Source organism: Sinohyriopsis cumingii, chromosome 13 (genome assembly GCF_028554795.1).
Source record: "Sinohyriopsis cumingii isolate HCF-2022 chromosome 13, ASM2855479v2, whole genome shotgun sequence".
Classification (NCBI taxonomy): Eukaryota; Metazoa; Mollusca; class Bivalvia; order Unionida; family Unionidae; genus Sinohyriopsis; species Sinohyriopsis cumingii.
In genome coordinates, this window is record NC_142973.1 from 70,795,548 (window position 1) to 70,809,154 (window position 13,607).

Consider the following 13,607-nt stretch of genomic DNA (forward strand, 5'->3'; position numbering starts at 1 on the left):
ACCATTTCCATTTAGAACAAACTAGACACCATTAGAAGAGTTTTCGTGAAAATCCCATGCCAACATGACCATCCATTCAGAATTATTAATAACCGTACTGGACGTCTCTGGGGAACAAGTTTCATCAAGGACCAGCTAGATGTCACAAGAAATCGGTTGGTGAAAACCCTACATCAATATAATGATCTATTCTGAAGGAGTGGCAATAAGATTTTCATTAGGTATAGCTGCACCTGAATGTCAACTGAATACTGTTTATCAGTTTAGTTACTACTTTGTTACATTTTGACCCAATTATCTATATTAATAAGTTGATGTGAATACAGATAAAACATTTTGTTGCCAAAGACAATGAGGCAAACAATTTGAAATTACTAAAACTATGCCCATAATCATGCAAATGGCTCTGAATCATTGGGAAGCAAAACCAAGCATTGAGTCACAAACAAATTTTGACCTAGTACAATAATAAGCAAAGATAAAACGGACCAGGCCAGTTAGATTGTGTGATTGTGGAGAAATAATTTTTCCCATGTTACAATAGCACTGAATTTCTTCCGTACATCCAATATATCATCATCATTTTTTGCAATTATGTCTATGATTACATAATTATATTGATGTGACTTAAAATTGGGATAACAAAACTTAACCCATCCACTGTGAGCCATAAATTGGAAAGTCTACAATGACCACTAAGTCCTCTCCATGATGGAAAAAGCATGAAAAGAATTAAGGTCCACTGTGGGAACAGGGATTTTCCATAGTACATTATGTGTACTGTACATGTATCACTGGGTACATCACAAATGAAAAGAAACACATTTCCCATTCTTCTGCCCTCTTTTTGGGCAGCCATAAGAGACAGTAAACCTATTCATTAAATCTACAAACATCATATATTAAAAATAAAAAAGTAAAGCATCCATAAAATACAGTGAACACGGTGATGTGTGAAGGCAGTGCCTCTGAGGATGGGTTGGGGGCAACATGACATCACAAGGGTAACCTCAGAATACAAAAACAAAACTAATTTCTGAAAATATGCGCTTGAGACAGCTACTTTGTAAACACGCAATTTATGGCCTAATTACTTGAAAGACAACACCACAAATGCCATTACTCTTAATTACTGTTTATATCAGCATTTAAGAGAAACCTTTCCTGGATTTTGATACATGGACCACAGTAGTAATATATGCCTGATCACATTCCTAGTGGTAAAGATAAAGAGTGCAAACTTGTAAGGATACTTACATTTACATCCTCATCCTCACAGAGATCAAACAAAGCATTGATGGCTTGATGTGAGAGTTTAGGGAAATACTTGAAGAATCTGGCAATGAATTGTGAGGCTAGTCTCTTTTCACCAGGACCACCCTTGACAGCACTCAAGATGGACAAAAAATCTACCTCATGCTGAAAGGAAAATTTGAAATGAAATTAAATCAAAACACTTTAAATACTTTGCATGTTCTCTTTAATCTGCATATAAAACTAACTAATCATAATGCAGTGTTTTATCTACAAATGGCTTCATGGAAGTCATTTGACTCATCAAGACAAAAAACAGTGAGTCAAAATCCAAGCCTAAGAATCATATTCAAGCTGATGATCAGTCTTAAGTAGTTTTTTTTAAAAAAAAATTATATGGTCTAAATACACAATAAAAATATTAGTTATATAATGTGACTAAAACCAATAAGGCAATTCCCTTGCCAGAAGCATCTGAACATTTAATATTTGTTAACAAATTTTGTTGATGTCATCAGAAATTATAAGTCACTGATTAAACTCAGACTTTCACTCATATGTTGCGATCTGATGGACACTGATAATATGCTATGTTCTGCTGACTTGTTCAATATTCAAATCACAAGTTTCAAATTTTGGAAAGTGACTCGTGTTGTTTGGTAAACTGTTATTAATGATAACTCCCTAACATGAAATGCAGCACTTTATCTGATAACCTTTCATAAAAACAAGTAGGGCATTCCAAAGATCAACAAAACATTAACTTTTATCAGTGTCTGTTAGATCTCCAAACAGGACTATGGAATCTAATTTTAAATTCATATCAAGGTTTAAACCAGTGACCTTGAAAATAGGTTACTTGAAAAACAGCAAATATTTCCATTACACAAGTCCTTTTTTCATACATTTATTGATGAACTACTGGTTAAAATTAATACTTTTATCAGCAATAGACGTATACAATTAGACCATGCTATAATTCACTTCTGACTGGACAATGAAAATTCAATCTGTCACTGATTTTTTCAAGGACCAATGCCTGGATTCACTGACAGCAATATAAAATTTACTGGAGTTATGACCATCAAATTAGTACTCAATTTGTATGCAGAGCACAATAGTTTTTTTTTTCAAACTTACACATTCCCCTCTGATGGAGAATTTTTTTTTACACAAAATGTGACTTTTATTAATGTGCTGTATTGTAAAAAATGGTTTGGGAGAATGGCCTGAAATCACAGCAAGATGAAATTCACATCATTTGTATTTAGGTGAAATGACCAACTCAAGGGAAAATATTTTGCTTGATTCACCCAATGTATGGACCATATCCTTATCCATTCAGCCCCAGCACTGGCACTGTTATCAGTAGTACTGCTGCTATACCCCAGCATCACTAACCTGTGTCTAGCTGCTTGTACTCCCAAGATTTTTTTAACTAATTAGAAAATTTGCAAACATCACATCATGATGTGCATGCAATCATTCTTAACATTAATTTATCTTCTCATATCCAACGAAATTCCATGAAATTTTCACCAACTGTTCCAAATAAATTTGTCTAAACAGCCATGTATTTTTTTGTGTTCTTGTCCAAATCTTCTAATATTTATACATTATTTACAGAAATAAGTGCATCATTTTTAGATTAATGATTCAGTCTCAGAAACTTTGATGTTCAAGTCTAAATCTCATAAAATATCCAACTGCTAAACATACAGTACAGCTCATATGCATTTTTTTTTTTTGGGACCCCATACATCACAATGGGTTGGAAAGGATAAAAAAAACCTCCACATCTCTATGCAGGTCCTGACAGAGGTGTCACAGCAGCTCACAGAGAATTACTCTGACACACATTGCTTTCTCGCTGAGGCAAGGATGACTAACACAAGAGTGGGCATGGTCTTTTTTCAAATAAGCATGGTTGATTGTATACAACCATGTGTGCTATTTAGACATTCATGGAATTAGAGTGGTAAAATTTATCTACATCAATATCATATGATTATACACATTTCCTAGTTCTAACGAAGATAATGTAAAAGATATAATGTCAATCAAATCTGAGATAATATGAACACAGTGTCAGTGACTTAAAAAATTGTACTAATACCACTGTACTTAGTTCGTTTAGAAAAAGCTGATCACCTTTTGCAGGAAATTTATGCTTTTACTTTAGTCAGAGAAATCGACACAAACTTGAGCACTCCAGCGGATTAAATAGTTAGAGCATTGACATTGCATGCAGAAGCTCACTTGTTTAAACAGGGATCGTCCTGGGCTTCGCCAATGTCGCAAATTGCGATTTTTTTTCCTTATTGGCGACAAAAATATCCCATCTGGTGATTTTTTTGGCAACAGACTTTTTGGTTATTTAATTTGTACATACAATCATAGATTTGGACTGGATAAATTAAAAGGGAGAATGAAAGGAAGCCACAAACTTGACTAAGCAATGCATTGGAATCAATCTGTTACACAAACAATCCTTTGTTCGTATTGACAACCCCATCTTTACAGTGCATTGTTACATCATAATCTGCTTATGCTGACATCTGGGCCAAGTATGCTGTGATACAGTCAATCATGCTACCGAACTATACCTACAACTGACCGACTTCTGAAGACGCGAATATAACAGATACAATTAATTGAATGGCTAAATCTTCTGTTTTTTTTTTGTTTTTTTTTTACATATACCAGTACAATAGTTTTGCTGAACCTTCATAGAAAACTGATAACCTTTGAAGTACCGACTACTGTGTACAAATACAAAGCAAATGGAAAAATCTCAATCACAATTATGTCTGTCACCAGTGCAGCATTTTACTCATTGATCTTTTCCTTTTGCCATCAATCCGTGTTACGGCTGCTGAGACTTAAACTCCGAAACAAGAAATAGCACAAAACAAAAACAACAACCAGTTTTGCATAATTAATAATAATTATTTATTTCTCAAAATACAAGAGTGAAAGAATCTCTAAATTGGGTGTGAATTTATGCTTATATATACGGTCCAATATGGCCAGGTGTTGATTCGTGTAAGTTTCATTCGTGGGAATGTAGATCCTATTTTGTTTGTTGAGAAAATTTATACAGCATTCAGTGATCATTCTTGGGATTTAGGAAGCAATTCACTACAAGCTTTGTTAAGCTAGCCATGGGGGGGGGGGGGGGCTGCTGATAGACTACTGGTGTCACCTGTCAGTGCTGTGGACTGTGAACATGGATTCAGTAAGATGAACCTCATAAAAACTGACATCAGAAATAAACTCTGCATCTCATCTCTCGAGAATTTCATGAGAATCAGCATGTACAGATGTGAAAAATTAGACTTTGAAACTGCATTCAACAAGTGGGCAGCCCTAAAATTGCGACGGATCTTCATGTAACACTTTGTAACATTTTGTTAATGCTTGTTGTAATTAAAGAATTAAGTAACCCATCTTTTGTAATTTTCATTGCCTGTTACATTAATAGACTAAATTAACACAAGGAAAAATGTACACTACTTGTTCTGGCGACACTTTTTGAAAATTGGCGACAAAATATTGAGGTTGGCGATTTTTTTGGCGACAGCTTTTTAAAAGCCAGGACCATCCCTGTTAAACCCTGGCCAAGTCATACCAAATCCTTATAAAAATGGTACAAAACAGCTGCCATGCTAGGCACTCAGCATTAAGAGGTTCAAGGTATGACTGGTCTGCCTGGTGTCAGTAAAGTGATTGGGTGGGACATGATGTTACATCTCTATGGAAGGATGACCCACTGTCTGACATCACTATGAACAGCCACACTGCAGACCTCATAGTGATATGACTAAATTTTTTTTAAAGCTACGTTAAAAATCCAAAGCACTCATACAAAATAACCTAGAGGATGACTTGAAGAGACCTTGATGAGCTTCTCCTGAACAGTGTAGTTATCCTACTGTTTAAACATTAAAAGTAATCATCTGAGTCATGTATTTTTAAATTCCTGATGACAGGTGCTGAACTATATTTACACTTACCTAGGTGTTTAATCCTTAAAAAGTAATGACCCAATCATAGGTTGAATATGCATATACATGGCTGAAAACTTTATTTCAATTCTGACTGCATTTGTACTGTAAGGGGTTGGTCATTTAATTTACATGACTATATTATTCTGTCAGAATTTTTTTAATCCTTTCAATCATCACAAGATAAATTTGTTTCAAATAAAATAACCCTTTAGAATCTTAAATGGTCTCTCCCTAATAAGACTTGGCTTGAGCGGATGTTCCTCAGAAATAAAGGAAATGACCATTGTAAAAACTGTTATAAACTGTTAGCTTCAGAAGACAATGTCAATTTCAGTATGGAAAAGAAGCATTTATAACACTCTGACTTGGAGGGTTGTACTGTACAGTTCAAATTACAGTCCTATCATTAGCAGTGGAAGTTTGGTAATTGTTCCTAATTAATCTGACCTCAACATGTTGAAGTGAATAACAATGTGCAAAATTATCAAGTCTTAAGTGTTCGATAATTTAAAATATTCTGCATGGTTGTATCCATGTGTCCTATTATTTATTCATTCTTGTAAGGAAAAATATAACAAAATTTTTAACATGCTAGAAAAAAACTAAAGTCACATGGAAATGATGTCTAAAAGTAATTTAAATCAAAGAAATTTAATTATTTCAATACAGATTCCTGTTTGTGACTACTGGATTGTTTGGCTACTGAAACAAAATAAATCATGAAAACCAAATTTTAATATAATTTAGCTGATTTCAGTACTTTTTATCCTGCACTGCAGCTAAAATGGATCAGGTGGAAGATATGGGATTGATTTCAAATATCTCTCTCATGATAAAATGAAGAATGTTAAATTTAAATTTCCCTAACATTATGTAATGACTTAGGCAAATAAAAGACCTATTACCAAGTTTAGTCTTTACATTCATCTCAAATTGGTTTAGTGCTTTCTACTGCATACTGCAGAATCCTCTACTTAAAACAACAAAATCTTAGGAAAGTGCTAATGCATAGCTGCCAACCTTCCAGGCTCTTAATTAGTGAAAACAGGGATAAAAAGTAGTGAATTTGGACATGAATTAGTGAAAAATACCATGACAATAACTCCATCCACTCAGTCAATACTACACTATATCAAGATCGCAATATAAAACTAAAACACTACATATATGCAGAAATATATCTGCATTTCTATTTGTTATGGTATTCATAAACTTCACTTGTTTTTGTGGTTATTTATCAAGACATGATACTATGGCAGACTTGAAATTCCTCAACTGCATGATCGTAAACTTGTTTTCTAAACAGTTCAGACTTCTTGCCTGCTGGTTGATCTTGGTGACTAAAATTGCTGACAAATTTTCTGCAACTAAGGAGGCCCTAATGTCTGTCCTATTTTTCCTCAATAGACAAAATACTCTTTAGTTGTCACTGTTGCTGTGAGGAATGCACAGGAGCTGCAGCACTTTAGGTTCTTCCACATGAAAATTCGGAAGCGATTTCTGAGTCTGGGAACATTTGTCTGAACAAATGTTTAGCATGGTCTCCAGCTGATAAAGGTAGATTGTGTTCAACAAGAAAATTCTCAAATAATGCTTCTGCGTTGGTAGCTTGCAGGTCTTCCGCCGATGGCATAAAATATTCCAGAGCTGAAATCTGCGAATTCTTAATTTTCACAAATTCTATGTGTTTTTTGCAACCAATGTGCTTCCTCACATTGTCTCTGCCACCATGCCCAATGCTAAAATTTGTGGCACACTGCGTGCAAAAAGCATGATGTATATTTACGTTTAATGGCAGAATGCACAGCCAATTTTTGATATATTCCAAATTAAACTTCACTTTTTGAGCAATATATTTCTTTTTCCTTGGTGGTGAAGACATTTTCAAGATCTTACATGCGATGCCGAACGGTAGCTGGAATCGGGTCATAATTAGTACTTCCAGTTCAGTACCCACGAATGTAGTTTTCATTTTTAGAACAATTTTTCCTCTCTCATTTTGGTTGTGATAGAGTTTTTATTTATGCATTTTTGGTAGGGATTTAAAGGTAATTGTTTATTCTTGATAATATGAGCTCAGGGTGCTGTTGTCTGTATGTATTTCAGCGACAGTGCACAGTGAGTAATAAGGCCTTGGTGATGATCCGGAAGTGAAATCTGTGTTCTGTTTACATGCTGCTCTGTTGACAGTCCAGCATCTCAAAAAAAAGCAGGACAACCTTTGACAAGAACTTCACCGTGAAGTCATCTTTGAAGGTATTTTAGATTAACATGATTTGCATTGATTTTCACAGTGGAAAGGTCAGTACTACGAAACAAATGTAGAGAACATATAGTAAAATTAATTGTGTTCTATGTCCAACTCAAATCAGTGTTGGTGAAACATGCGTGGAACAAAATTCCAGTTAGGCCCCAGTTTCTCTCAAAAGCATTTGTTAAACTACTCTTATACATATAGACTAAAATAGGCTAAAATGCTTGCTACCGGGCCAACTATACTAATGGGCTGTAGCTCTACTAATATCGTGACCAGCAGGACCGAACCGTCCTGGCAAATGCCAATATCACGACAAGCGCTTAACAGGAAATCGGTCATTTTATTAAAGATTTAAAATAATTGAGAATTGGAGAATTTGTGAACTTTTGGCTTGTGGCGTGAATCGCTGAAAAAGTCGTGAAATTCATGCCAAATTCTTGAGGGTTGGCAGCTATGCTAATGGCTCTATTTTAAGTACATTTAGCACAATGAATTTTATTTAAAAATTTCTAAATACTATGTTATAGGAATGGACAGACACATATATTTCCTTATTTATGTTGCAGTTCCTGCAATATACTTTATTTATTAAGTATCACACGAAATTCAGTAATATTGCACTCACTGCAGTGAACAAAATGATGATGAAAGACATCAAACATTTTACAACAAAATCGCATTCATACTTGACTGAAGTGAAACAACATTGCACAAGTTCCAATAGTTACCCCATGCAAAAGTTCTTAGTAATATATTGTACTATTTCTTCTGAGATCCAAAACAGGATTATAGAGGGATGATCTGAATTGTGTGTGTGATGTGATTTGGATCTTTAACGTAGCTTTAACAATTTTTCAATCATATCGCTACGATGTTTGCAGTGTGGCAGTTTAGTGATGTCCAGCACTAGGGCATCATGCCGCAAACATGTAGCATGATGTCCCACCCAGTCACATTATCCTGACACCAGGCTGACCAGTCATAACACTAACCTCTTAATGCTGAACACCAAACAAGGCAGCTATTAGTACCATTTTTATACGTCTTTAGTATGACTCAGCTGGGGATCATACCCATGACCTCCTGCATCCGAGGTGGACGCTCTAACCACTAGGCCACCAGAGCAGTCGATGAGCTGAACTTGAGATTTGTATTGTAAAAAAGGACATGTCATTCCTTTTCGTATTTGAAATAAATTCATCTTGTGATGAATTAAAGAACAAAAATCAACCTGTCAGACACAACAATCGAGCACCATAAATAAAAATGGCCAGTCCTTTGCAGCAAATGTGTATGTTAACATTGAACTAGTATGTATATTCAGCCTTTTTTAATGAGTTTTTATGTGGTTTATAAATGCAAAATTTTCTCTTGTTTTGGGAGTTTTAAAAAAAAGGGGACTATCAACTGGAATTTAATTGTCCAAGCCTATGAGGATTACTTTATATGTTTAAACAGCAAGATAAATTTACACTGATCAAGGAGATCAATACAGTGTGCCTCTTGTCAGGTCGTTACATCAAGTTTGTTCAGATTTCTTTGAATAAAGTAAAAATGGAAACATTGGAAAAGTCTATCAACCTTCTCTAAATGTACAGAAATATACAAGATTTTTTATTTTATTCTTTTATATATTTCATAGAAATTAAGATCACTTGATTCTTGAAATGGCATCTGGTTGTAAATCATGCATGACCAGAGAGCTTGGAAATGCTTAATCAAGCATATTTGGATGCCATAGCAGGGTGGCAAATTCAGAGGCTTGTCAGTCCTGCTTCAACCACTTGAGTGGGTAAAATGTGTTGATCAAGTGATCATTTTAGATGTGCTGATATTTACAATGCCAGAATTCAGTGGATGAAAGGCCCCCAGATTTACATGCTGTCATTATTAGAGTACATCAAAAGAACATGACCCAATAGTTGGGTGGCATGTTCAAAAAATTATACTAGCACTGAGTTGTGGAAAATGTGCTGATATTTACATTGACCAAATGAGGCAGAAAGACCCAGAGATGTACATGTGGACATTATAAGAGTACATCAAGAGCACAACTTTAGCTTTCATGATCTTTTTCATTTCCTAATGTAGCCAAATGAGTAGTGCACATGACATCGAAATTGTGACAAGTCAAGACTTTGACAAAATGTCATTTGCAAATCTGGATAACTATTTTGGAGTTAAGGGCAAATTAACAAAGATTGTAATGGGATTCAGAAGAGTGCTAAAGCGGCAAGAACTGATAGTTTAGATGGGACAGTAGTCAAGTGTAAGACATTATGCCAATATGCTTATGGGAGGGGACTGCAACCTTTGCTGATGGTATTAATATTTGTACCAAAATAGGATTCCTGGACACCAAATTGTAAAATCCTACTGAGACCTCTGATGATATCTCGATCTTTCCGTGGGTGGTCTTCATTCATTGGCTGTTCAAATGTCAATCAATAAAACTTCCATTGTTAATGACTGGACCATAATTTAAGCCCCATGAAAGGGAAAGACCAGGTCAAGTGTTGGGGTGGCGTGGGGTGTTTCCAAAATTTCAAAAGATCACAGAGTTTCCTTGAAATGGCACCAAAACAAAATTCTATGTGACTATTTACTCAAAGTGTGCATAATACACAAAAATGTGTGCAAGAATAAAACAATGGTCAAACTTCAAGGGACAAGTAACTGACAATTTGTGTGTGTACCCTTAAAGCTGGGGAGGGTGTTAAACCCCAACCCCCAATCTGCCCTGACATTAAGTGCAATGTGCCAAGTCATTTGTGTGATACAGATGCATCTCTGACACAAACATTTTATAGTGTTTACAATGGTCACTGCCTTGATTTCTGCTAAACATCTGCTAAGCCAAGTCTTTAATAGCAAGAGACCATTCAAGTTCCTAAACTGGTAGTGGGGGATGCTCAAAAACTGTTGTCTTATTCCGATCTGTAGCATAAAAAAGGACACTATGCCATTCCTAGCTTTACTTGAAACAAGCATATCTTGTGATGAAAGAATAAAATGAAAACTACAGTCAGAAATAATAATTTAGCAACATGAAATTAAAAAAAGGCCAGTCTCTTACAGTACACATGCATCCAAAATTGAACGAAGTGGTTCACATTTAAGTGTAAATTCAGTGTTTTCATTTTTGTTGTGTTTTTAAACAGAAGCTGCTATTATCTGGAATTTAACTGTCCATACCTCAGAGGATTACCTTTCATGCTTAAGCAGTAGGATAAATTTACACTGTTGAAGAGAAGCTCAACAAGGTGTGCCTCTTGTCAAGTTAGCATGCATGTTTTCTAAATGTATGAAATATGCTAGACTTCTTTAAAGTTAATTTCTATTATTCCATATATATGATCAAAATAAAGATCACTGATTGCTGAAATGGTATTTAACTGTAAATCAATCATGACATCACTCGTCTTTCCATGAGTGGTCTTTTTTGATTGGCTGTTCAAATGTCAATCAGTAATGCCAATGATCAGCTCTGTGGTGGAGATGTCATTGGTGTGCAAGCCAAGGCGCAGTGAGTTGATGTATTTTGTTGCTTCATCCCACAGTAATATTGGATGGGATTAAGACCTGTACCACTGTGTTTGGGGTTCCAGAAATACTACATGTGAGCTGCACTGTATCTTTCCTCCGCTTGCTCAGTACTTTTAGATTAAAAAGAAACTCTTTGATTTGGCTCTTACAATCATCAAATATCACTCTGAACTCTGTGCCACTGTTTACTATTTTCATCAATGAAACACGTATTGTAAAAATGCTCGCCATTCCTAACCTTGGTTTATGAATAATTAAATTTACACAAAAAAGTAAATACATTTCAGATACTTGGACTAATACTCATTTTAGTGCAGAATAAAATTTTCCTTTTTTTTCCACGTGTGTCAGTTTCTGAACTGGTTCCATTAAATGAGGCTGACAGCACATATGTATTCAACACGTAATTTTAATATGGTTGTAATTCAGGCAAGGCATGTAAGAAGATGGTTACTTAATGTAAGAACAGCAGGTCTCAAAATCAAAGAGGGACTATGATGTGAATTAACCAGTTTCTGGATGAGTACTCATGGAACTCCAGAGTCCCCAGCCTTTTTCTTAGAGTTCCTGGCATAGTTTTGTCTTGTAGGTCAACAGAGTAAAGACATAAAAAATAATATACTTACAATTTATCACAAAATAAATCATCTTCCTATCACTTTCATGCAGGTCTAACTCAATGTAAGGTTGTTAACATTTGCCAGACCCACTAATAAATGGTAAATTCCAACTTTTTTTATAAGCAATTGGCTTTGGCCCCCATCCCAATATAAATTTTGACCAGTATCAAAAATGAGGTGGGACTGGTAAGAGGAACTCAGACTATCCAACTTTCTGTTATTCAGTCAAAAATTATAATACAGCCAGATACACAAGATTTGGGATACTTGCTGTTTATAAATGACACTAATTACATGCATGACGCAAACTGTTGAGTACAAACAATCATGCAAAAAAAGAACTATTGGAAACCTAGTCCATTGTGTTGACAGTTATTCACCCTACCAGGTTAGTCCTATATGTACGACTTCAACGCTTTGGGCATCTGAGTGTTACTGCCTAACTAATGGTGCTGTGTAGTGTGTTTTGATGTCGACTAACATTGTAACAAAAGTCAAATTTTCAGGATCATATCACACGAGTGGCAATCAATAATGATGCTTTTCTACAAAGTAAAGTCATAATGTTTTAGTGAGACTTTACTTACTATGGTGTCTTTTCTGAAATAAATTCAAATTCTCACAAAAGAAATGGACCCGTTTTCAAATTTTGTTGGCCTACATTTCAGTTGGCTGGAAAGCGATGAAAGCCAGGAATGCCAAAATTGGGTTATGTTGAAATATTCTTTAACAAAACAACAAAAATATATCATACCTATTGGAACTGTAAGCAATGTTTCATTTCATTCAAGAAACATATCCCCCACATGAACCTATTTTGGCATACCTCGACTACCATCGTATTTCAACAAATTTAAATGTTTGTCAACAGAACATGAAATTGTGTCCATTTGCAAATGTCAGATTTTGATTCAACCACGATAAAATCAGCACAGTAAGTATATTAAGTACATATCAATTTGTGGAAGATTGTTGGTATGGGCCGCCAAGAGTGAGAGATATTCCTGGAACTTTGACTCCTCGTTCCGATGTCAACCGACATCGGAACACACTATACAAGGCTGCTATTTGGGTATTAAGACGTAGCACTAAAAAATAAACATGTGATAAGTCTTACACTGTAGGACTACCTACCGGGTAAACTTCTGCATGGCTACTGAACGACTTTCTCTCTCCACTGATCGATCGCTTTCTTGAGATCTATTTGGGGGCAAAAGTGTGAATACAAACCTTAATTGTGCTAAAAATATCAGCTCCATATAAATACATGATCAGAATAAGCCAAAGCTCAAATAGCAAAACTCCTGCACTTTTCTTTACTTGAATGTTACAACTGTACAGTGTAGACTCCCACCCCCCCCCCCAAGCTAAAACCTTTGCGAAACGCCGGACGCTTATATATGTAATTTGACATGTTATTCACCTCTCCTGCTTTATCTTTAGCATCCGCCAGATTTCCAAAATTTTTGTACAGTTGCTCGACAGTCACCATGATGCAAACTTGTCAATATGTAGCCAATATTTACAATTGCAACTTCGCGATACAAAACAACGGAAAACTGCGCACCGTATGCAGAAATGTCAACTTCCTCTGCGCACATGCTGTTTCCGGTAAATGCTAAAACAAAATTCTGCAGAACAGTCTGAGTGCTGTGTAATTTATTTGCATAATGCACAAGGAAATTCGTGTATAATTTCATATTCATATTTTGACTGTAAACTACTTTGTTTTTTGTGTGGAAAAATATAATGTACTGTAAACACATCATCTACGCAGAACTGATGGCATTCTTTCAGACAAATATATGGAATCAGATAAAAAGTATTAGTTCCGTACCCACGAATGAAGTCCCATTCTATGTTTAGAACATTTTTTTCCAGTCTTCTTTTTGTGGCGATACAAGAGCTAAATTTAGGCAT

The 13,607-nt window shown here is 35.3% G+C and overlaps 1 protein-coding gene across 1 annotated transcript in view; it reads right to left on the reverse strand.

The window, feature by feature from the left end:
- LOC149785807 (apoptosis inhibitor 5-like) overlaps positions 1-13,272 on the reverse strand; it is a 53,841-nt gene extending 40,569 nt beyond the window's left edge. The window contains exons 1-2 of the mRNA XM_089979743.1: positions 13,111-13,272; positions 1,258-1,419 (exon numbers count right to left, since the gene is read on the reverse strand). Coding sequence (XP_089835869.1) covers positions 1,258-1,419; positions 13,111-13,179 — 231 coding nt within the window. The 5' untranslated portion in view covers positions 13,180-13,272. The remainder of the gene's footprint in view (positions 1-1,257; positions 1,420-13,110) is intronic.
- Between the last annotated feature and the right edge of the window lie 335 nt (positions 13,273-13,607).